This window comes from Rhineura floridana, chromosome 7 (genome assembly GCF_030035675.1).
Source record: "Rhineura floridana isolate rRhiFlo1 chromosome 7, rRhiFlo1.hap2, whole genome shotgun sequence".
Classification (NCBI taxonomy): Eukaryota; Metazoa; Chordata; class Lepidosauria; order Squamata; family Rhineuridae; genus Rhineura; species Rhineura floridana.
Window position 1 is genome coordinate 87,035,224 of NC_084486.1, and position 23,128 is coordinate 87,058,351.

The 23,128-nt window shown below is 45.2% G+C and overlaps 2 protein-coding genes across 7 annotated transcripts in view; one reads left to right on the forward strand and one right to left on the reverse strand.

The window, feature by feature from the left end:
* ARMH3 (armadillo like helical domain containing 3) overlaps positions 1-14,756 on the reverse strand; it is a 239,573-nt gene extending 224,817 nt beyond the window's left edge. For 2 of the 6 annotated variants that reach the window (XM_061636250.1, XM_061636246.1), the window contains exon 1: positions 12,255-12,385. The gene's annotated coding sequence lies outside the window, so the exon portion shown is untranslated. The other 4 variants (XR_009764035.1, XM_061636248.1, XM_061636249.1 and 1 more) reach the window with 4 other exon arrangements.
* HPS6 (HPS6 biogenesis of lysosomal organelles complex 2 subunit 3) lies at positions 14,722-20,296 on the forward strand. The gene has a single exon (XM_061636237.1). It carries the CDS (start codon positions 15,546-15,548, stop codon positions 17,970-17,972), a length of 2,427 nt encoding a protein of 808 aa, XP_061492221.1. The 5' UTR covers positions 14,722-15,545; the 3' UTR covers positions 17,973-20,296.
* The last annotated feature ends 2,832 nt before the right edge of the window (positions 20,297-23,128 follow it).

A 23,128-nucleotide genomic window follows, 5' to 3' on the forward strand; every position in this document is an offset into this window, starting at 1 on the left:
GAACTGGGACAGAGGCTGCCCTGAACTAGATAGAATGCACATGCATAAGGGAAATTGCTAGAGGCAACCATTAAAACCTATAAGAATTCAAAGTAACACATGGAAAGCTAGTAACAAAAAACACAAATATCCTCTTTCTGAAACTTCAAGGGCTTACTTGAACTAATGACTTACAGAAATCACTCACTAGTACCCACTTTCATTCTCTCCAGGTTTACAAGAGTGACTGCTTACTTCAACAGAGCTGTTATGTTTCCAGGCAAACACAGCATCACCATCCCAAATGGCTGAGCTACAGCCCCAAAGCCTGCAACTTCTGGGAGCCCAACAGGAGGCTGAATTCAAGAGATCAGTAGGCAGGATGGCTTATAGCACTCTCCCAGCAGCCACATCCAGCGCTACATTTCATATATAAAAGTCTGATCCAGAAGTATGCAATAAAGGGGTGGGGGATCATAGCCATACAGCCTCCCGTTCAATCCATTTCCCATCTATTTCAAACAATGCACCAAATGCAGGATATTGTCATCATGTCCTGCTTGTGAATCTCCCCAACTTTTCACCTTAGTCACTGTGAAAAGACATGGAGGTCAGAGCTAGAGTTGCAAGCTGTTCACCCAAAGTCATGCCTGCTGCCACTGATAAACCCACTGAAGCAAAGTCAGAGTACACAGCTACTGTGCTCTTACCCCATCACCCTTGTGCTGCTTTCTCCAGCCTCTTTTGCCAAACAGAAAGGGGGCCAACAGAGCAACTGGGCACATGGCACTGCAATTACATACACAGCTGCCATTGGATTGTTGTTGTTGTTATGTGCCTTCAAGTCAATTACAACTTATGGTGACCCTATGAATCAGTGACCTCCAACATCAACTGTTGTGAACCACCCTGTTCAGATCTTGTAAGTTCAGGTCTGTGGCTTCCTTCATTGAATCAATCCATCTCTTGTTTGCTCTTCCTCTTTTTCTACTCCGTTTTTCTCAGCATTATTGTCTTTTCTAGTGAATCATGACTTCTCATTATGTGTCCAAAGTATGACAACCTCAGTTTCATCATTTTAGCTTCTAGTGATAGTTCTGGTTTAATTTGTTCTAACACCCAATTATTTGTCTTTTTCGCAGTCCATGGTATCCGCAAAGCTCTTCTCCAACACCACATTTCAAATGAGTTGATTTTTCTCTTATCCGCTTTTTTCGCTCTCCAACTTTCACATCCATACATAGAGATCGAGAATACCATGGTCTGAATGATCCTGACTTTAGTGTTCAGTTTCGAATCTACCATTCCTGGGCAAGATCATTGAGCGAGTGGTGGCTAATCAGTTGTCGACACACTTGGATGAAACGGATTATTTGGATCCATACCAATCGGGTTTCAGGACTGGACATGGAACTGAAACAGCATTGGTCGCTCTGGTTGATGATATGAGGAGGGCATTAGATAGGGGAGAATTCACCTTTCTTGTCCTCCTCGATCTCTCAGCGGCTTTTGATACTGTCGACCACAGTATCCTTTTACATCGCCTGGAGGAATCGGGAATAGGAGGCACTGTACTACGGTGGTTCCATTCCTTTCTTTCCGACAGGCATCAACAGGTAGCATTGGGGGAGGAGGTTTCAGACCCTTGGCCTCTCAATTGTGGTGTGCCACAGGGCTCTATCCTCTCTCCCATGTTATTTAATATCTATATGAAGCCGCTGGGGACAATCATCAGGAGATTTGGGCTGCAGTGTCACCAATATGCGGATGACACTCAGCTCTATCTCTCGTTTAAATCTTCACCAGAGTCTGCTGTGGAGACCATGTCCAAATGCCTGGAATCCGTGAGTGGATGGATGGGAAGGAACAGGCTGAAGTTGAATCCTGATAAGACTGAGGTGCTACTCGTGGGAGACAAGGGAAGGCTGGGAGATGTTGACCTGGTGTTCGACGGGGTGAAATTGCCCCTGAAGGACCAGGTCCGCAGCCTTGGGGTTGTTCTTGATTCCAAGCTGTCCATGGAGGCTCAGATTTCGGCAGTGAGCCGGGCAGCTTGGTATCAATTACACCTCATTCGTAGACTGCAGCCCTACCTTCCTGCTCATCAGCTCCCACTGGTGGTACATGCCCTGGCCACCTCTCGGTTGGATTACTGTAATGCGCTCTACGTGGGGTTACCCTTGAAAACGGTCCGGAAATTACAACTTATACAAAATGCTGCGGCTCGACTACTTACAAACTGTCGCCGCCGGGAACACATCACCCCAGTGTTGTTCGACCTACACTGGCTTCCAGTTATTTTCCGGGCCCAATTCAAGGTGTTGGTATTAACCTTTAAATCCCTATACGGTCTCGGCCCAGTTTATCTGATGGAGCGCCTCCAGCGCCACCAACCATGCCGCCCAACAAGATCAGCCACACAGGACCTTCTCTCAATCCCGCCAACTAAAACAGCTAGGTTGGCGGGGACAAGAGAGAGAGCATTTTCAGTGGCGGCCCCCACTCTCTGGAACTCCCTCCCGTATGACCTTCGACATGCCCCTTTCCCTGAATGTATTCCGCCAAGCTTTGAAGACCTGGCTTTTCAGACAGGCCTTTGGGACTTACGGGGAGGGTTAAATTTTTACGACGAATAGCCTACTACTCTGTACTGGAACTGTTTTATTGTTTTATTGTTATATTGTATTTTATGATGTATTTTATTATGATGTAATGTATTGTTGTTAAATTGTACGTCGCCTAGAGTGGCCATTGGCCAGATAGGCGACCCACAAATTAAATTATTATTATTATTATTATTATTACATCCTTACATTTGAGGACCTTTTCTAGTTCTCTCATAGCTGCCCTTCCCAGTCCTAGTCTTCTTCTGATTTCTTGTCATCTCACCTTATACAGAAAGACTAAACACAGAATTTTTGAGAGATGACTTGAAAATCAGGAAATATTTCATGGCACTACACTCTGTGATTTGTTGAAATCTGAATATTCCTTGAAAAGAGATATCTATTCTAAACATTGCATTGTAAAATATATTTCCTAGTCATAACTTGCAATCACACCCCATGACTGAAACTACGTAAGAGGAGCTCTGCTGAGCTTATCTTGCCCAGCATTCCATTTTCAGAGTGGCCAACCAGATGCCTAAGGAAGCCCACAGGCAAGACATGTGCACCACAGCACTCTCCCACACATGTTCTCCAGCAACTGATATTCAGAGGCAAGCTCGTTCATTTCTACTGCCAGAGCTTAATCCACAAGTGAATAAAATTAAGCCAACAATAACCTCTATCATCAGAACAGCTGCCATGTCTGTAAATTAAGCCTCTTGTGAGCCCATTTCCATGAACACATTTGCACAGCTATAACTAACTGGAACTAAGGAAACAGGTTGTACATGAGCGATATATTATTATTATTATTATTATTATTATTATTATTATTATTATTATTATTATTATTATTATTATTATTATTATTATTATTATTATTATTATTATTATTATTATTATTATTATTATTATTATTAATAATAATATTAATAATAATAATAATAATAATAATAATAATAAAATTTTATTTATGAATCGCCTATCTGGCCGAATTAACGGCCACTCTAGGCAACGTACATTAATACAATAAAATACAATACACAATCAATAAGACCATCATTCATCTAAGCACCACTCTACCAATTAATAACAACATTAATAACTAACCTGCCCCAGAGATCCCATAGGCCTGCCTGAATAGCCAGGTTTTCAAGGCCCGGCGGAAACCTATTAGGGAGGGGGCATGGCGAAGATCGAAGGGAAGGGAATTCCAGAGGGTGGGGGCCACAATCGAAAATGCCCTCTCTCTGGTCCACACCAAGTCTTGCTGTTTTAACTGGTGGAACCGAGAGAAGGTCTTGTGTGGCTGATCTCGTCAGGCAGCGTAATTGGTGATGCTGGAGGTGCTCCTTCAGATAAACTGGGCCGAAACCGTATAGGGCTTTAAAGGTCAACACCAACACCTTAAATTGGGCCCGGTAAATAACTGGGATATAGGATCTCAGCATGTCATAAAGCCACTCCACACCCCTAAAGGGAGAAAATGGCATTGTTTTCTCATGCTGAAACCTACAGTTGTAGTAAAAATGGTTTTCACTTCCAAACTTATTTTCCTGGGAAAGCAAAATGTCTAATGGAAGTTAGCTACAGGTGCAATGCAAGTACCTTCATTAGTATAAGTACTTGGATGTTTCCTCCCTTTTTTTGTACTGCTCAGTGACTAGTAAGCCCTTGTGGAAAGCAGCTACTATGTCTGTTGCACAAAGGGGGGGAACAGTACAATAAGAACAGTTTTGTAATGCAAGAACTCCTGCTTTCCTGCCATGTTCCAACCCTCAGTTAAAAATTGCCTGACAATAATTTAGGTCATTGTCCAGGTCCTCTAGCTCACATTTCTCAGATCCCTCTACCACCAGAAGCATCCAATAGGCTGCTCTTACTACTACAGAGTGAAAATACAGAAGCTAAGAAATACACTAGGAGAATTAGAGACAGCAATGTAGAATACATGACATAATCAAGCACAACTACTTCTAGAGTATGATAGACACACTGACAGTAACCCAGTAAGTGACTTCATAAGTTACATATACACAAACAGTTTCATTTATGATTATCATAAGTGTGACATAAGAGGCCCCTATGCCTCAGAATGACTTTTATAGGATTCCCAAGAAACTTCCCATTACAGGAAGGTTGGAAAGAATGTAGGCTAAAATCTATGGGTAGATATCTGAATGATTTGCAGTACACTGGAAAAGATTTCTGACTTCCAGTTATTTAACCAAAGTAGCAACATGAGTTTTCCCACCTAAATTAGGCCACTGGAATGAAAAATGCTAATCATGAATGACTTTTCTGTGAAAGAACAGTGAGCTCAATTCAGTTGTGGAACTGAAAACAAATTCCTAGGATCAGAACGTGCTCAGAGGCACTCTCTTCTTTAGTTATAACTGTTTGTTATTTGCACCTGGCTCTAGTTAGTAGATGTCAGGGTTCTAGTAAAAAACAAAAAACAGAGTAGATCCAACAAGCCTGTAGTCTGCCTGCCCCTGCCTTACACAAGCTCTACTTCATGTCAGCAATAAAACTGTGCCAGGTACTTTCAGACCTCTTTCTGGGCCAATCTGTACTTTATTATATTCATTTTACTTTAACTGTCAATACTGAGACACAAACCTCTAATCAAGTTCTGCTATGGGAATGTGATCCAGCGAGCGATGTTAGTCTTCAACTTGAGACGTATTGGTCTAAATTCTTACTTAGCAATGAATGTGAGTTGTCTCTTAGTTAACTATACTTTCACAACTTCAACTCCCCATTTTTTCCTAAGTTATTAATTTAAAACAAACAAATGTTATCTGGAATAAACAAGGTTTCCATGAGGTAGTGTTACAGAAACAAATAAAGTCAACTATAAGTACATCTTCCTCCTACCACAAACTGTAAATCAAGGAATCTGTTACCTTTTGAGAAATGCTAAGATACTTTCAAAGTGTTAGGGATAAATTGAAAACCCCAGTGCTTGTAAAACTATAATTCACTTGTCTTGCCTAAACCAGCTTGGGCTTCACAGGAAAGAGAACCAAAGTGGCCTTTATTTGACTTTTGATATAAGATGTCGGTTTATTTCCTGGTGACCTGACCCTTACCTACATTCCAGTGGCTCGCATAATAAAAGCCGGTTTAAGCTGGAAACTTCCCTACTACGCATTTCTGTATCACATTTATGCTTATGGCCTTGCTTATTGTTACTAATGTGCCTTGCATAGAAATGTCAAACACTATTCCAATGCCCCTCATATCCTTGACTTGTAATACTCCTTTGATATGTAAGCAGAATAATATCATGTCTGTCTCTAGTTTAGGGGGCGCCCGGTTGCAGCTGGGCCTCCCCTCAATAGTTGCCTTTGTCTGTTGCTGCATAGTGCTTATCTCAAGGACACGCAAAATATGCAGACATGGAGTCTGAGAGATAGTCTTGATGTTTCCACTTTGTCCTTCCCCCGGTACCCCTTTACCTCCTTACATATGCCCCAAAGCTATGACAGTTAGCAATTGTTTCTTTTGTATTTTATGACGTGAACCCGATATTGTAAACTTCGGGGTAAACCTATATAAACCCTTGAACACCAATAAACGAGGTTCCCATGCTGGCCTGCTTCGGCTTGTAAGTATTGGGTCCCCTTTGCAAAGGTTTTTGTCTCGTGTTACTTGATCTCTGATAGTGGGTTCATTTGCACTCAACTCCGCACTCTTCCCGGGTGCCATAAGCAAGTTGGGGTTGACAGGGCGACTTGCGTGTTGGGTTTGGACCTAACAATTGGGGGCTCGTCCGGGATCCCTTGTGCGGACCCCCTTTTTGCCATTGCACCCCTCAATTTGATAACAGGCGCCACGAGAACATTTTCTCGGTTATCAATAAAAGCGGGCGGCTTTGACACTTTGGGGATAAAGCACAGTTGAGGAAAAACCCATTATCAGACGTCATGGGAAATAAAGGGAGTGTGCCGGTAAAGGACAGCCCTTTGGGAATCATGTGTATGTTGTGGCAAGAGGAGGAATTGCCAGTGCGAAGGAGAGGCCTGAAAAAGAGAAAGATGATAGAGCTCTGTGAGGAGGAGTGGCCGCGGATGACTGCAGTGTCGGTGCCGGGTGAACGGTGGCCGAGGGGTGGGTCCTTTGAAACCGCTCCGCTACTGGGAGTGCGGAGACGGATTGGGGATACCCACCCGGATCAATTGGAATTTTGGCTCCTATGGAAAATAGGGTCGCAAAAATGGGATAGTCTTACTTTGATGGCAGTGAGAACTTTGTCCATTGAGGAACCCCCTCCTCATTATTTTAATGACAACACGTCAAGTAAAAGAATGGTCTTGAATCGTTCTATAATACCCTCCGCTCCGGATCCGCTACCAGCTCCAGGGGGCGGGGATCCCAATCCGGAGGAAGGGGCCTTTTCATTTGTATCAGATGATGAGACAGACGAAAAGGGGAAAGAGAAGGGGGCCTCAGGGGGCATGGACACGTGCAAGCGAAAAAAGGAAAAGAAAAGAAAAGAGGCAGAAGCGTTGGAGATGCCTTTGCTTGTACATGATCAGCCGTACGTGGATGGCCACGGGAGTATCCAGCGTACTGAGGTGGTTGAACTAAAGAGTTGGTTGGAATGGGACTTAAAAGAATGGAGTAGAATGGCTGGAACTTTTGGGGAACAGCCAAGGAGAATCAGAGAACTGTTAGGCAGGTTGTTTGAAAGCCACAATCCGACGTACTCGGATGTGGAGCATTTGTTGAGAAGAGTACTGACAGGTGAAGAACGTAGCAGGTTGTGGACAATGGAGACTGCTTGGGCTGCGGAAGCGGCAACAAATAGAGCTTGGTCGGACCGAGCACAAACGGCTGCAGCTTGGGCAGCGGGAGACTGGACGCAGCCTCGCCGCGCTCAGCTGCAGACCGATAGGGATAGGATTTTGACACACTTGGAGCGAATGTCACAGAAACCCCCCAACCAAGCTAAATTTATGGCGATCAAACAAGAAGCCAGCGAACCTCCCAGAAAATTCTGGTCACGCTTGTTAGAGGGAACACGTAGTTATACTAATTTGAACCCAGAAAACGTGCTGGACCATCCAACCCTCATTGCCAATTTTGTTCACCAAGCGCAGCCAGCGGTGAGAGATTACTTTCTGAATTTCAGACCCGGATGGGGGGGGGGGGAGGCTGTGACGGTGATTTTAGAGGTAGCAGATTTTGTGTGGGACAAGGATAAGGAGAAAAGTAGAAAGAAGGAGAAGAAGGAGGATTTTGAAATGCTGGCTCTTGCAATAAGAGGCCAGCCACCAAATAGAGGATTTCGAGGCAGGGGCAGAGGTTTTCCGAGGGGGCTGAGAGCCGGAAACCAGAGAGGAAGGGGACAGATGAGGCATTCATGGCAGGGAGATAGGGCTTGTTTCCAATGTGGACAATACACTCATTTCAAGAAAGACTGTCCGTGGAGGACAGGGGACGCACAGTACACCCCTAACAACCCTTCTTACCCAGAACGCAGATTTCCCACCTCCACCTGCCGCTCAACAGACACCGGCTTCATGGGACCAGTACGGCGGACGCTCAGTGAACCAGCAATGACTAAATGTGGATAGGGAGGGGCTGGGAGTGGGGCTAATGAATCTTATGTCTTTGGCAGGTTTCTTTCTCTCTCTCTCTCTCCCAATCCAAGAACCCAGACTGTCCTTAAACGTGCAGGGACAACCGGTGACTTTTCTGGTGGATACGGGAGCCACATACTCCATGATAAATGTTGCATCTGATAATTGGTTAAGTAAAGAAGTGAAAATGACAATGGGGGTAGACGGAAACCCCACGCCTATGTGCATAACGTTACCATTGCAAGTAAAATACAATGATAAAATGTTTAACCATGTTTTTCTCTATTCTGCTTCATGCCCTATTTCTTTAATGGGCCGTGATATGTTATGTAAACTGGAGGCTACCTTAACCTGCACCCCTGACGGGGTGGGTTTGTTGATGAGTGTATTGGGGGTGCCTGTGGGAAACACAATTAAACACAAATATATAGGTCACAGCTTACCAGAAGATCTCGCTGACCTGCCACCTGATTTATGGGGTACAGAGGATACGGATGTGGGATTGTTGCGATCGGTAAGCCCTGTCAGAATTCAGGTAAAGCCATTCCTCCCGCCACCAAACGTTGCCCAGTATCCTCTGTCATTAGAAGCAAGAGAAGGCATACGCCCCATAATTGAAGGTTTTATCGCAAAAGAAGTCATCCGGCCGCAGCGGACCCCCTGTAACACGCCTATACTACCTATAAAGAAACCTCCAAAGAAACCTGGAGATCCAGTCCGGTGGAGATTTTGTCAAGACTTGAGAGCGGTAAACAGGTATGTGATCCCTTTACACACTGTTGTTCCAGATCCAGTGACAATCATCAGTCAGATCCCATGGGACGCAAAGTGGTTTACCGTCATTGATCTAAAAAATGCTTTTTTTAGCATCCCTCTCCACCCAGATTCGCAGCATTTGTTCGGGTTCGAATGGGACCAGCGCTCTTTCGTGTGGACCCGAATTCCTCAGGGATACTGCGATAGTCCTGGGGTGTTTAGCCAGTGTCTACGGGACGACTTCGAGGGGTTCACTCCAAAAGGGGGTTCAGTTCTTGTTTTGTACGTTGATGACATCTTGATTGCGAATGGACACCAGGGGGCGCTGCGAGAAGACGGTAAGGCTTTTCTGCTATACTTGCATTCAAGGGGTCATAAAATCGACCCGAAGAAAATTCAGTGGCTATCAGAGAAAGTTAAGTATTTGGGGTTCATTTTAACGCCAGAGGGACGACAAATGGATCCCGGGCGTGTTTCCACCATACAGAATTGTCTGCTCCCAAAGACAAAGAGACAGTTAAGAGGGTTCCTGGGACTGATTGGGTTTTGCAGACCATGGCTGCCATCCTGTGGAGAACTGAGCAAACCGCTACACGCGCTTACTGCAAGTAAAGCTCCTGATTTGATACAATGGAGCCGGGACAATGAAAAGGCGTTTGAATTACTAAAACAAAGTGTAGCCACGTCTATGTCTTTGAAACCGCCCAATTACGGTAAACCCTTTCATTTGTTTGTTCATGAAAGGTCGGGGGTAGCTAGCGGAGTTCTAACACAACTGTACGGTCCCAGTCACTTCCCAGTGGTGTTTTATTCACAGCAAATTGACAATGTGGCTCGTGGAACTCCCACATGCACACGCACGCTGACTGCGGCGGCTTTACTTTTCACCAAAGTGAAAGGATTGACCCTCGGTCATTCCACTACTGTCTGGACTTCACATGCACTGTCGGCTTTGTTGCGAAAAGGTACTACGCAAGTGTTTTCAGCGCAGAGGCAGCAACAGCTGGAAGCAGAGCTGCTAGAGGATCCTAACGTGCGGTTTGAACGTTGCGGACCGTTAAACCCAGCCACCCTCCTGCCCGAATTGCCTCCGCCCTTCCCAGACCATGACTGCGTAGAAGTTTTGCAATCCACCTTGCAGATCAGACCTGATCTGTCTGATGAACCGCTACCGGAATCAGATGTCATTCTCTTCACGGACGGCAGTTCCTACTACCAGAATGGGGTAAGATACACAGGTTTTGCAATAACAACACAATGGGATGTGGTAGAGGCGGCAGCTCTCCCAGGACGGCGGGGAGCGCAAGCAGCAGAAATGTATGTGCTGGCCTTATGTGACTTGATACACAATGTAGTGGAATGCAGGGGTTTGCATCTGGTGAAGAGGAAGGGGAGATCATTAATAGTGAACTCAAGTGGGGAGTGCCAAGAGAAATGGAGAAACAACAAAGCCACTGAGAAATGAGAGACACTGGCACATTCAAGGGTTACAAGAATAACAAACAGAATCTAAAAAAAACAGTCCAATGAGAACTGAGCATACTCAATAGCCACAGAATGCTGGTGAGGAGGTGGGACCAAAAGGGAGATTGTACATGTAGAAACAAAATGGCCTTGTGGAGGAGGGTATAGTTAGTGCTACAACCCTAAACAGCAGCTCTTCTAAAGGAGGTAGGAATACATCCAGCTCTCCCTCCCCACTTAAGAACATAAGAAGAGCCTGCTGGATCAGGCTAATGGCCTATCTAGTCCAGCTTCCTGTTCTCACAGTGGCCAACCAGATGCCTATGGGAAGCCTGCAAGCAAGACCTGAGCACAAGAGCACTCTCCCCTCCTGCGGTTTCCAGCAGCTGGCATTCAGAAGCATACTGCCTACATCCATGGAGAAAGAGCACAGCCATTATAGCTAGTAGCCATTGACAGTCTTATCCTCCATGAATTTGTCTAAGCCTCCTTTGAAGTATTTTCCTATTCCTTTTAGGACAACTTCCATGCATAAAGGCAAAGGTAGTCATGAATATTACATCTGCTGTGATTTTAAGTTTTGCAACAGCTCTTTTCCCTCAGTGAGGTTGCTTTATGAAATGGGGAAACACAAGATATTTTATTCATGTTGGGCAATTTTTAACCATTTTGATTTTAGGTTCCCTCACTTTGCTATGTATGACCCAAAAACCTTTGGAAAGAAGAATTCAAAACACAAGTATATATTAAAATGAATACAACTGGTACATGGAGATTGCAGTACTTTTAAGAGGCTGCTTGGCTTTGTCAATACGTGCAAGCACACTCAAGGCTGCTTCAGATGTGACAAAATTCCAATATGAAATTACTTTGTAGGAATTAACATGTAAGTAGATCATCACAGATATCTACGCATATGTATTTTAATACATGTATACGCACTCTCACACAGCCAACCATAACCAATCAGCTTCCCTACAAACACACAGCAAAGTACACACATACAGCATGAAGTTATAATCTGCATGCATGTTGCAATCTAATTTCTCCGTGTAAATGCTTTTCATAGAAAGATTTTTAACACACTAGTTCCCACAAGCTATTATAAAGACTTATCACTACTCACAGGCACTAATCTAGAATAACTATCACTCCTGATTCTGCAGTCACGTTCATCAACACAAATTAGCAGTTTCACCTTCACTCATAAGCATACCCTGAAAGGCTGGGGGGGAAAGAGGGGAACCCACCCTTGAAACACTGTAATTCACCCTAATAGTTGAAGCCTGGGAATATGCACCCCACATCAGACCAAGATTTGGGGGGTGGAGACAATCTTTTTCAAACTATGTAGAAATAAGAAGGGGGGATTGTCCCCAATTCTGAGGCTAAGCAACCACGTGGAAAGTGTAAACACGTGAGCAACAGCAGAACAAGACCCTTCAGCTGCCCAAATATAAGAGCTCTTCCCTCTTCCATGCTACAACAACAGGGGCAGGAAGGTGAAAACACTTGATAAACGATGGGGGGGTGACAGGATCAGAAAATGTGCAAAGCTACGTCCTAAGCAGCTCCTTCCAACTTATTTCCACCCCGCCCTACCCCGCCTTACCTCTTCAGTAAGTCAGGTTCTCCTCTGCCCATTCCAGATAGGCAAGTCTCTTTAACAATATAGACAGAACAAGAGGTTCACTCACAGAACAAGCCCTCTTCTCCCTAAACAGAGCCGACGAAGGCCCCACAGAAAGCTTCCTTAAGGAATCCCTCAGCTGCACCCTAACACACCTCCCTCCTCCTCATGTTTTGCTGCCCAACCCCATGCAATATATCACGTCCTCTACCCCCAGCTTCACACCTTAGTAGATCCCTCTCCATTATAAAAGCGCGTAGCCTGACTACAAGGGGACGGAGCAACCGAGGCCGGACCCGTCTAGAGAGGAACCATCCCCCGTTACCTGAGCGGGGCGACCGCCTCTCACAGTGCGCATGCGTCACCGAAATAGACTTCGCCCCGCCCTCAACTAGTACGCAGGCGCATCATTCCTTGTCTGCCCCGTCTCTCCTATTCCCATTTTGCCGACAATGGTTACTCCAGGATACTAGTGCGAGTTGAGTACATATGAAAAGTGACAAGTTTAACTAGCTACGAGTATAAGGAGGGGGGAAGGCTCCCAGTCGGACAGTCTGTAATTTATTTGCCCGAACCCAGGGTTGAGGAGGATGGAAGCAGTCGTAAATCTCATAGCCCGATCCAATGCAGTTATCCTTAGCACTTTTACCTAGGAGAAAGCTCCATTATATGTATTGCGGTTTAGAGTAAACATACATAGGATTGTGCTGCAGGGCACCACTGTCTTGTGTATGGGAATTTTACTCCTTCTTGATGGAAATGTTCTCTTCTTCTGTACTAAAGAAAGGACCCAGATAATCTGCCTCCAAGATCCATATTCTAATCAGATGACCATCGTTCCTGAAGACATTGAATTAGCCTGTGTAGATCCAGTTAGCTCCATGAGTCAAGAGGAATCCCCTATGTGTTTTTACATGCTCACATGGCAGGATGCAGAAACCCTGATGCCAGCCTTATCTATGCAAATTCACCAGAAGATCAAATCAATCAGCCAGTTTAACATCTAATAATTGTGTGCTCTTTGTGCACAGCTGTGCATACCCACTGTAGAGTAGAACAAACTGTTGACATCTAGTTTTGTGCTTGCAATCAGCAAATTTACAGGAATTAGCTGCCTAGAACCGCTGCTCCTGCCCTGCTAATAGTCCGGGTTTGTTTGTAATTCCAGATTATTTCCTGCTCCTGCTTGTTTGTCTCTGAAGAATAAATCCATAAACAGGAAATTTAGCAGCAGCACGTGTATTTCTGGATCCAGCCCAGTTTATAAAGCAAGAAGCCTCTTCTGATCAGTTTGGCTGCCATCACATGAGTTTCATGGATCAGGCACACTATCCCTATTCCCAACTGTTCTTGTGCAGATAAAACTGGAGAAGTTGCCTTCTGAAACTGATGGAACAGAACAGAGTATATCCCAAACAAGCGAATACCCTGGGCCAAGACATACATACATGTGTTCAGTGGTACTACAAAGTAAAGGTGCATAGGATCAAACTGTTTTTCGAAGTAAGATCATAACCATACATTTTGGTGGGGTTCTTTATAAATGAGTTTAGGATAGCTGGCTGACTCTATTGAAGTGAATTCCATATATTTCAGGCGGACTTATTCTCAAGCTTTGAGCAGTAGTGCAGTGGCAAAGTCAAGTGCAGGGTCCCTTCATGATAGTCACGGCCACAGGCCCTTCTAAAATTATAGAATAATCTGGCCAGGCTTGAATATTGCTCTCTGCTTCTCAGTCACTATCACCATTTGATTGTCTTTTCTCACTGTCATAGAGATTGCTTGAATTTCTGAATTCAGTGTACACATTTATCTCCTGCTGCTGCTAAATTGCTTGATTAGGTAGATGATATGTTGTCATCAGGATTCACTGTCTCTTCTTCTGCAATTACAGAATTCTCCCTCTCTGCAACTTGTCTTGGCTTTTTGAAGCAGGAACTGATAGAGGCTTGCTTGCAATGGACATTCATTAGACCTCAATAGGTAACACACTCCCCCTATCATGCCGATTGGCTCATAGGATGCTGGAGACATAGGGATCCTGCTGGGACCTGGCTCCCCAAAATGTAAGGGGTCTAAGACCCCCTGGGACCCCAGACAACTACACCCCTGGCTTTGAGTGGATGCAGTTTTTGGTGGAAGTTTTAGGCCACTGACTTACTTAGTTCTAGACTACACAGCATGTTATTAGAAGTTTAGGCAGCAATCCTTGCCCTAATGCCACTTTCCTGTGAGCAACCCCCACTAAAACCATGGGAGTCACTATTGCATTAAGTAAAGCCAGCTACAAGTTTCCCCTTAGAAAAAGTGGACAAAGTGTCCTGTCACTACTTCAGTGCTAACAGCCTGTTGAATCCAACTGATTTGTAACTTACTTCCAAGTTAAACTGCAATATTACACACAATAAACGCCGTTGAACACGATGAGACTTACTTCCCAGGAAACATGCACTAAAATGGGCCGCAGCTGTATGCAAAACGAGTAAGATAAGGCCCAGCAAAAGCGTGCCAAATGACAGCTGAGCCCTCTTTTCTCTTCGTAGTCAATACTCAGCTACCGTCGTCTATATGGGATGCGTAAACCGCTTAGAAATATGAAGCGGTATACAAGTTAAACAACGACAAACTAACAGGTGGTATGTCTCTTTAAGGCGGGGCGGAGCTGTGAAGCAAGTCCGATAGGGATCCTGCTGTTTTCCATCCGCTTCTGCAGTACCAGTAGGCAGTCAGGGCGGTGAGGTTTTTAACCTCATCGGGCAGGGACGGAAGTAAAAGAGCTGGAGGTAGTTCGAGTTCGCCGTCGAGACGCGGTGAGGGAAGCGACTCCGCCCGGAAGCCAGAGGCCTCGTGATTGCAGTAGTGAGTGGGGCGCTATTGCTTCTGGATCCGGAGAGGAAAGAGATGGGGAAGTTTTCGCTGCTTGCGCGTCCCAACCTTCACTGAGGAAACGCCTGTGTCGACCCACCGCGCAGGGGTTGGCCTCCTCGGGGCGTGCCAGAGCGCATTTGGCAGAGCCACTGTCTACTCTCAGGGCGCGGGAGAAGAGAGAAAAAGGGAAGCAAGCTAGTGTGAGTGGGACTAGGAGGCAGGGTGCTTGGGAGTCGCAGGGGGCGAGGTGGTGCGGAAAGGAGCTGGGGCGTTCCAGGAACTGGGCACTCCTGAAGACTGGAGCCTGGCAGCGGCAGAGTCAGCGAGCAGGACTCGAGGGAAATTGACGAATTGGAGATAAGGGGCTTTTGGCGCTTCAGGAGACTCTAGAGTCAGGCAGCGGGGCCCTCTCCAGGGACGTTGAACTGGTTGTGAAGCTCAAGACAACGAAGGGCGTACGGTAGGGAAACAGCCCCTGAGACGGCGAGAAGACCGGGGCCTGGGTGAGACTTTGCCCCCAGCTAGAAGAAGAGACAGGGTAGCCTGGCACGTCGAGTTGGGGAAGAGATTCAAGTTTGGCCCCGCTGTGGTTCGCCTTTCTCTTAACTCCTTCCCGATGTGGTCTTTAGCCGCGCAGGACGCCCCGAGATGAAGTTGCGGCAAGTCTCGGACTGGAGCGACTTCGTCCGCGGCCGCAGCCTGCGGGAGTTGCTGGACCAACGCCGTCCGGGCGAGGCTCCCAGCCGCATCTTAGCCAGCCCTGACAAACAACATCTGTTTCTGTTGTGGAACCAGCCGGCTTCCCAGGCTCGAGTTGTGGCTTTCCAGCGCCTGGGTGTCGATGGGGATGATCTGGAGAGGAGCTGGCAGCCTGCTCAGCCCCCTGTGGTGGGACTGCTTTTCCTGGAAAGCCCCGCGACAGCTGTCTCCTGGGTGCTAACTATCATTTGGGAGCAAGGCAAGACTGAACTCTGGCGCTTTGTGCCCGCAGTGGGATGGCACTTGCTGCAGAGCCTGGAGCTGTGCCATGGAGCGCGTGCCCGGATTGTCTCCGTCTGCAGCTGGGGTGGCCAGCTAGTATGGTGTGAGGAGAGGCCAGCCTTAGATGCCCAGCTGACTCCCGAGAGGAGAGCCTTCAGGTACTGCATCTGCACTAGACACCTTCAGATTGGGGAGCAGGGAGCCCAGCTGAGCCCCTTAAGGATTGTCTTGCACAACAGCCCTGTTTACAGAGTGCTGGCATCGCCCTCTGGAGTTTTCCTCGTGCCCACCCTAGCCACCTTCCCAGGCATAGCCAAGTTTGTCCTCATCTGGCGGCCTGAAAATGCTGACATTGTCATTGCTGCTCCATCCAAAGGCTGCATTTGCGCTAAGGCTTTGCATCCGAGCTGTGAAGTGGACTTCAAGAAGCTGGTATTGGGCTGTGTAGGACTCTTGGCATCTATGGACGCTTTGGATATCCATAGTTGTGCACTCTCTAGCTGCAGAGGGCTCCTCCTGGTTACCATGGCAGGAGCTGTGGAGCTGGTTCAACCTAATGGAGTGTGGAGACCTATTTTTGACTTTGGGGGAAATGCCTTGGCCCCAGGGGAGCAAGTGCAACTGAAGGTATTTGGGGACACCCTTGCCTGCTTTTTCAGAGGGGCTCTTTGTCTTGTGGACTTGGACAACAGGCAATTGATAGAAAAGAAAATCCTGAGCACAGAAGAAGTGCTTTTTTTGGACTTCTGGGCTGAGGAGGAGGAAGTGCAGCTCCTTGCTCCAAGTGGCATTTACAGCCTTGACTTCCCTGGTACTTACAAGGACAAGCCTCTCCTGGTGGAGATGGTTTTTGAAGAGGCGTGCAACTACTATCAGCGGCGGAGCCTCAGCAGCTCTCAACTCACTGTAGAGAAATTGAAGAAGGGAGACATGTTTCAGGCTCCAATTGCACTTTCCTCCATTCTGTGCCATAGCCTTGCTTCCAAGGAAAAACGGTCCAGGGCCCTCCCAGAGCATTATGCCAAGCTGCTGGGCACGATGCAACTAGAACTGCAGAGCTATCGGAACCTGGAATTCCTGAAAACACATGTGGTTGGAGCCTTGGAAAGTGAGGTGGAGAGTTATGGGGAGGCACTGGTGGAGCAGGAGCTCAGTCGTCTTCTGCACTTGGACTTAAACAGGGAGAACCTGGTCTACCTGAATGCCATCTTCAGTTCCTTCCCCAGGGCCTGCTGGAAGGCCATACAGAATCATTTGCAGCTACAACAGAATGGTGATGGAGTACTGGTAGCCAGAGCCACTCCAGATGTATGGAAGAAAATTCTGGGGGGATCAGTGCCCAGTCTGAGCAAGCAAGAGGAGGGGTCTCTAAACGGAGTGGTTCCCCTTTTTGAACTTGTCTGTCTCTTGCTACAACAGTTCAAGCCTAAATGGCTGCCTCAGTTTGTGGGGCTATCTCAGCAGTACATGGGTGCCTCTTGGACTTACAGCAACAAGGAGGGTCCTGAGAGTGGTGTACCCCTCTACAAGAGAGTGCTGGCTGTGCTGCCAAGGAGAAGCAGAGGTACTCTGGCAGATGGGGAAATGGAAATTGAGCTCCTGCTATGTAGCCAACGGCCCAAAGCCATACTACAGGCCATGGACCTCCTTATCCAGCATGGGAGATGGCAGCGTGTGATGGAGGCAGCAGAAAAGTTCTCCGTGTTAAGCCCTTTGCTGAACAAAGAGATATTTATCATCCTATTAAGAGAGTTTTCCCAGCATAGGGCGCTGGATCCTTACTTGGACAAGCTGTGGGACCTCTGTCCTACAGATCTGAGTGCTTCTGATGTCCTGAGCCACATTCAGCAATACGTAGCCCCAATAGAACTTGACCCTCCTCCCTTCCCTCCAGATGGGTCTTTCCAGCTGACTGTTGGCCTGCTCAAGCCGCTGTTACACAAACTGGCCCATTGTCCATCTGGCCAGGATGAAATTTATGGTGATGTCTTACAGAGCCCAACCTTCCCTCCACCAACCCCACCCAGGCAACACAAAGTTGTTCCAAAGGCAATTTCCCAGGAAGAGTTGACGCCTTTTCAGAACCACACATAGCACGTCTTGTGTGAGGTGGTATGAAGCCTAGAGATGGGAATAGACAAAATGGCATCCAAAGTAATTGGTCCTGCTGGAGGCAGGAGCTTCACCCTGTGTAGCTCACTTAGGCTGTACATCAGCAAGCTGTTTCTGCCATGGCTGGTGGAAAATCCCAAAGATTATTGTACTGCCAGTGGGTTTATTTGGAAGAGTGCAGAGCTTGTGCCAAGAAGTGGATGTTTCTGGTGCCTTAAACAAGAGCAGATAATTGCATACAAGAACTGCACCATCGCTGGTACAGTTAGGCAAGCTGCTGTATTCCCATCCTATTATGAATAATGCTGGTGGGTGTGGTGTTTTTTAAAATTCCTCTACCTTTTGGTAAAACTCTAGTCTACATTCATTGGTCATATTTGCATGTGAGTTTAGTTTTGCTGGGGAATTACCTTGCTTTGACTATCTTGAGGGTATACTATAACACTTCATAGTTAATGCTCTAGTATCTACCTTTTTAAGATGCAGGGATTGTTTCCTGGCAATATGCCAGTTTGTAAGCCTGGAAATTTCACTGGCCAGTATTACTTCCTCCTGAAACTAAAGTTCTAGAAACTCCCTGACTGAGAACCTGTCAGCTGTCTGCTTCTCTGGCTAACAACCCACTCTTGGGGTGCACCACAAGCTGTGTTTAAATATGCATTATTTTCCTGCAGTAGGGGAAGCCCCGGCTTTTCCCTCTGCATATGCGTGCACACACACCTTTGTCCCCTAGAGTGGCCTTATCTTTTGCTTTAAAAAAAAAAGTGGAGAAGATTGTCAGTAGAAGAGGCTCTGTAGTTCACTGGAGTAATCCATGCCCTGTACATTTACACAGTAGTGGAACTCTTCCTAATGATTTATGCTTAACACCCCCACTCCACTCCCATTTGCCTTAGGCCAAAGCAGTAATGCAGTCAGCTCAGAATGCTTGTTGGTGTCTTGCAATTCCCCATTCTGCCTAACTATCATTGGGGGGAGGGGGATGAGGAGACCCTGTTTATCTATATGCATATGTAAAACTAGTAAGAGTTTAATCGCTGAAGCCTTCTCCCATAAAGGGGACAGGAATAATCAATTTTAACAGTTTCAGACAGGAGTGTGTTTTTTTTCTTTTTACAAGTGGGGGAAAATATTATTTTAAACCTTATGAGATTGCTGAAATCATATTAAACTGCAAAACTTCCCAGTAAGGTGCAAAGGAGGGAGATAGCTTATTGAGTGCAAGTACCAAGTCACTGTGCACTTCAGTTTTTCTGCTCAAAGGATGGGCTTAGCTGCTTCTATGCAGCCAAAAGTAGGGTGTGGAATACAAAAGGGGCTTTATTACTCACAGAGCTGTCTGGATACTCAGTCTAGGGAGACATGGTCAGGAGTTACTATATTTTGTACTACTACTGTTTGTGCTCTTTCTAATTCTTTTTGCCATTCCCAAGCTTGCTGAATTTGTTGAGTAGCATTTTAGCAGGCAACAGCGATCCTCCCCTCCTACTGAGCTGCCTAAATTCCAAGCAAATCACATGTATTCTGCCTAGGCCCAAGCCTCCTGCTGGAGCACTTGAGCAATCTGGATATTTTGTGTGCAAAACCCTTTTCTTTGGTGCTGTACATTAACCCTTACTGGGGTGGGGAGTGGATGATTAGCAGAACATAGGGATAGCTTTGGCTCTCCCTGCTCTCTGTCAGATGATGGGGAAGGCCATACCAATACTGACCAATGACCAGTTTGTCAGTACTTAGCACCGAAAAGTATAAAATGTGTTATTTGGGAGAGTGAATTGCATTCCAGGCACCTGTAATGAAACAGCACAAGTGAAGGGCTTGTTCCAAACCCAGCTAATCCATTTCTACAATACTCTTTACAGGTCTTCTGCATGCTCTCAGATAACCCACAAGCTTTGTCAGCCTGGAGCCATTTAAAAAATAATAATAAATTCTAAGGATAAGAAGCAAGTAAATTGTCTTCTCCCTTAAAGCTGAAAGCTTAGAGATGAGGGTGTGGGTATTTGCAAAGCCTGCAGAGAGGAGTGGGCTTTCTTTTTCCGAGCCACCCACATTAAAAAAAAAAAGGCTTTGACAGTGCTGGGCTTCACAAGTTTCTGATGTTCCAGTGGTGTCTCCTAGATAAACTTCCCATATGATGTCGTTGAATGGTGTGTGTCCTGCCCATTCTGAGTAACTTGGCAGTGAAATAGGAGAGATTTTTACACTTATCTTGACAAACAAATTTATTCTGCCTTTAATGTGATTCTGGTTCTTGAAATCATTTGTGTCCTGTATGCAGTATTAAAAGGTAAACAATCTTACAAGGAAGTTGTCTTTGGCTGTAAAGTACCTGGCATATATATTATGAGTACCCAGCTGTGTGTATCTTTTCTCTCTGAGCTGTTGATTCAGGCTGGGCCTCACTTGTTAATGAGGAACCATTCCAGCAGATAAATTGCAGCCTGAACCAGAAAAGTCCCTCTACTAAGAAAGAAAACCATTGCTGGGAAAGATAACTGCAGCAAGCAAACTATTATGCTCACAATCAATGCACCCCTTTGTCTGCTGATTCATAGCACAAGAACTCTGCTGGCAGCTATCCAGCTCTTCTGTGGATGCAGTTATGGGGATCACTGTCTACCTCTATATTTCCCTTGCAGTTACCTCCAGCGCAGGAGAGCTTAAAAATGCCCATTGAAGCAGAAAAAAATATCGAGAAATTTTACAGAGCTGTAGAACAAGGCATAGGAATGAGGGGAAAGCAATAGGTAAATGGATATAAACTAGCCTGAAATAGGATTTTATTGTATAACATGAAGGGAGGAGTATGTGGGATGTCTCATATGTAAAGAACAAGAAACCTCCTTAGTTTTGAAAATGGATATTTCCTAGATGTATAAATCAGCAGTATGTAAAGCTTATTAATATGTTTCCAGAGACGCCTTTTCCTACTGGATGTTCTGATTTTGTCTCAATAGGAGATGGAAATCAGAATACAAAGGGTTGTGGAGGTATTCTACTGCTGAATGAGCACTTATCACTCCAGTGCAAAAACATGCTAAGATCATATTTAACAGCAGTGTTTGCAATCAATGCAGAAGTTACCTTCTTCCTTGGAAGACCTATTTCTTTGCTGTTCTCTCCACACACTCTTGTACTTATGGGCCTTGCATGTAATGACACTTAGTTTCCTGACCATCTGGGAGTTGCTCCTGATGCTGTAACTAGCAGCAGCTGCCAGCTTATTTTAAAAGTCACAAAATAGGTAAGATGGTGGTTGTTTCTTGGACCAGTTTCAGCTGGTAGACACACATGCTGGAGCAACTTCCAGACCAATAAGTTGGCACTGCATTTTGTGGTCCTTAATTCTCAAGGACCAGCAGTCTGTAGGTGGTCTACATCCCATTAAATTTTCAGCTATCCCAGACCTAGCTTAAATCTTACACAAGCAATGAAAAACATATTTGTAGTGATATTATATACAAAAGACAAAACAAATGAGTAGTCATACTGATAGAAAATGCTAGATGAGAGCTTTCACCCAAGTGGAGAACTGCAGTATTGATTATGTCACTGATGTGTGGGTTGTGACAGTTATTTAATTCAAGCTGTTTATTAATATAGCAAGGTCTAGGGAAGAAAAGAGGGGGCAGATGCCACTTCACTCCAAATTGCTAATCACTTCCCACTCCTGACTTCATGGCTTCACAGCATGATTCCAGTATTGTCTTGTATCACACAATCAAACAGATCTTCTTTTTCACTTGAAATCTTGTACGGCTTGGCAGTTGGAAATACTGTTTTTACACTTTGTTGGCCAGAGAATATGCATTCACTTTGGAAATGCCACAGAGAATTACTATGGTGAATGTTTCCCATCCAGGAAGTAATAATGTGGAATGACTTCCCCTGTGGTTCGCAACACCCTGTTGTGAGTTTTCACTTGTTTCCTTCCTTGCCAGACTCTGGTGAGCATGGGTGGAGGTAGGTTTCAAATTATTTGTTGGGGGAAGACCACTTTTGGGACATTCCAATGATAAATGTAGCATGCTTTCCTCTGTTTCTTATGGCTTTGTACTTGTTCTTCTGAGGGGTTGGAGCTGTGTCCTCATGTTTGAAATGACTTTAGCACATCTTTCTAACCAATTTAAGCCTTGCTTGAAACTCTCTGTAATCTCAGGCACCTTTCCTCAATTCACACTGCTCACCAGCAATCTGCATGCACACAAATCAGCATACCTGTATCAGTCCTCAAGATGTTTGGCTGCTACACACTAGTGCATGCTAATCAAATTTTTGGTCCAGCCAGGCTTTTGTCTTACACTTCAAAATACCCCTACCACACTTTTTGAGAGAGTTGCAAAACATTTTGGAAGTATATCCTATTGCAATAAAGGGTCTTTGCAAGATGGTTAAAAATATTCTGTTTTATAATTAATATATGTGCTGTTAACTCTTGGTCTAGTACTAGCAGCATAAGATCTTGCCTCTTAGTATTGAATTAAAGGGTAGCACTGTTTAATCAGGGACATCCACAGCTGTTTGTTTTTAACTTAGAAGATGATGTTAGCAGGGGGATTATACAAGACTCACAACTGAAATAGGTACCAATGGAATGGTCCTGGAGGGGCTATATTATTGTGGTAAAAGGAAAGGGGACAATACTAAGAAAAGCTGTTCTAAAAGAATAGATACTTTTTAGGGAGGGGGAGTTACTAACAAAAAACAGGTTTTCATTAATTTTTTGAAGATCTTTGAATGGTCCCATAGTGAACGCATGCACTGGGCATGGAATGCATCTTAGTTTACAAAATGACATTTGGAGAAGAACTTATTGGTCCACTTAAGTGATACTATAGGAAATAGCCACTATATGCTTAAGGCATCCCTATAACCACATTCTTCTTAATAATAGATAGAGCCAGTGATATGCTATCTGTCTGGGGATTACATTTTCCAGGCAAAAAAAATGTTGCAGATTCCCTATAAAATAAGCAGTGACTTAGGAAAAGACATCTGGATCTCGTACATTAATTCTGTACACCAATTTAAAAATTATTGAATAAAAACATCTGGAAAGACCCTTGGTTAACTAGGGAATTTGTCCAGTCTCAAAACCCTAATTGAGTTCTAAGAAAATAGCCCAAATATAACAA

Excerpts from the sequence above, each read along its gene's own strand:
- HPS6 (XM_061636237.1), top strand. The coding sequence starts at position 15,546 with ATGAAGTTGCGGCAAGTCTCGGACTGGAGCGACTTCGTCCGCGGCCGC.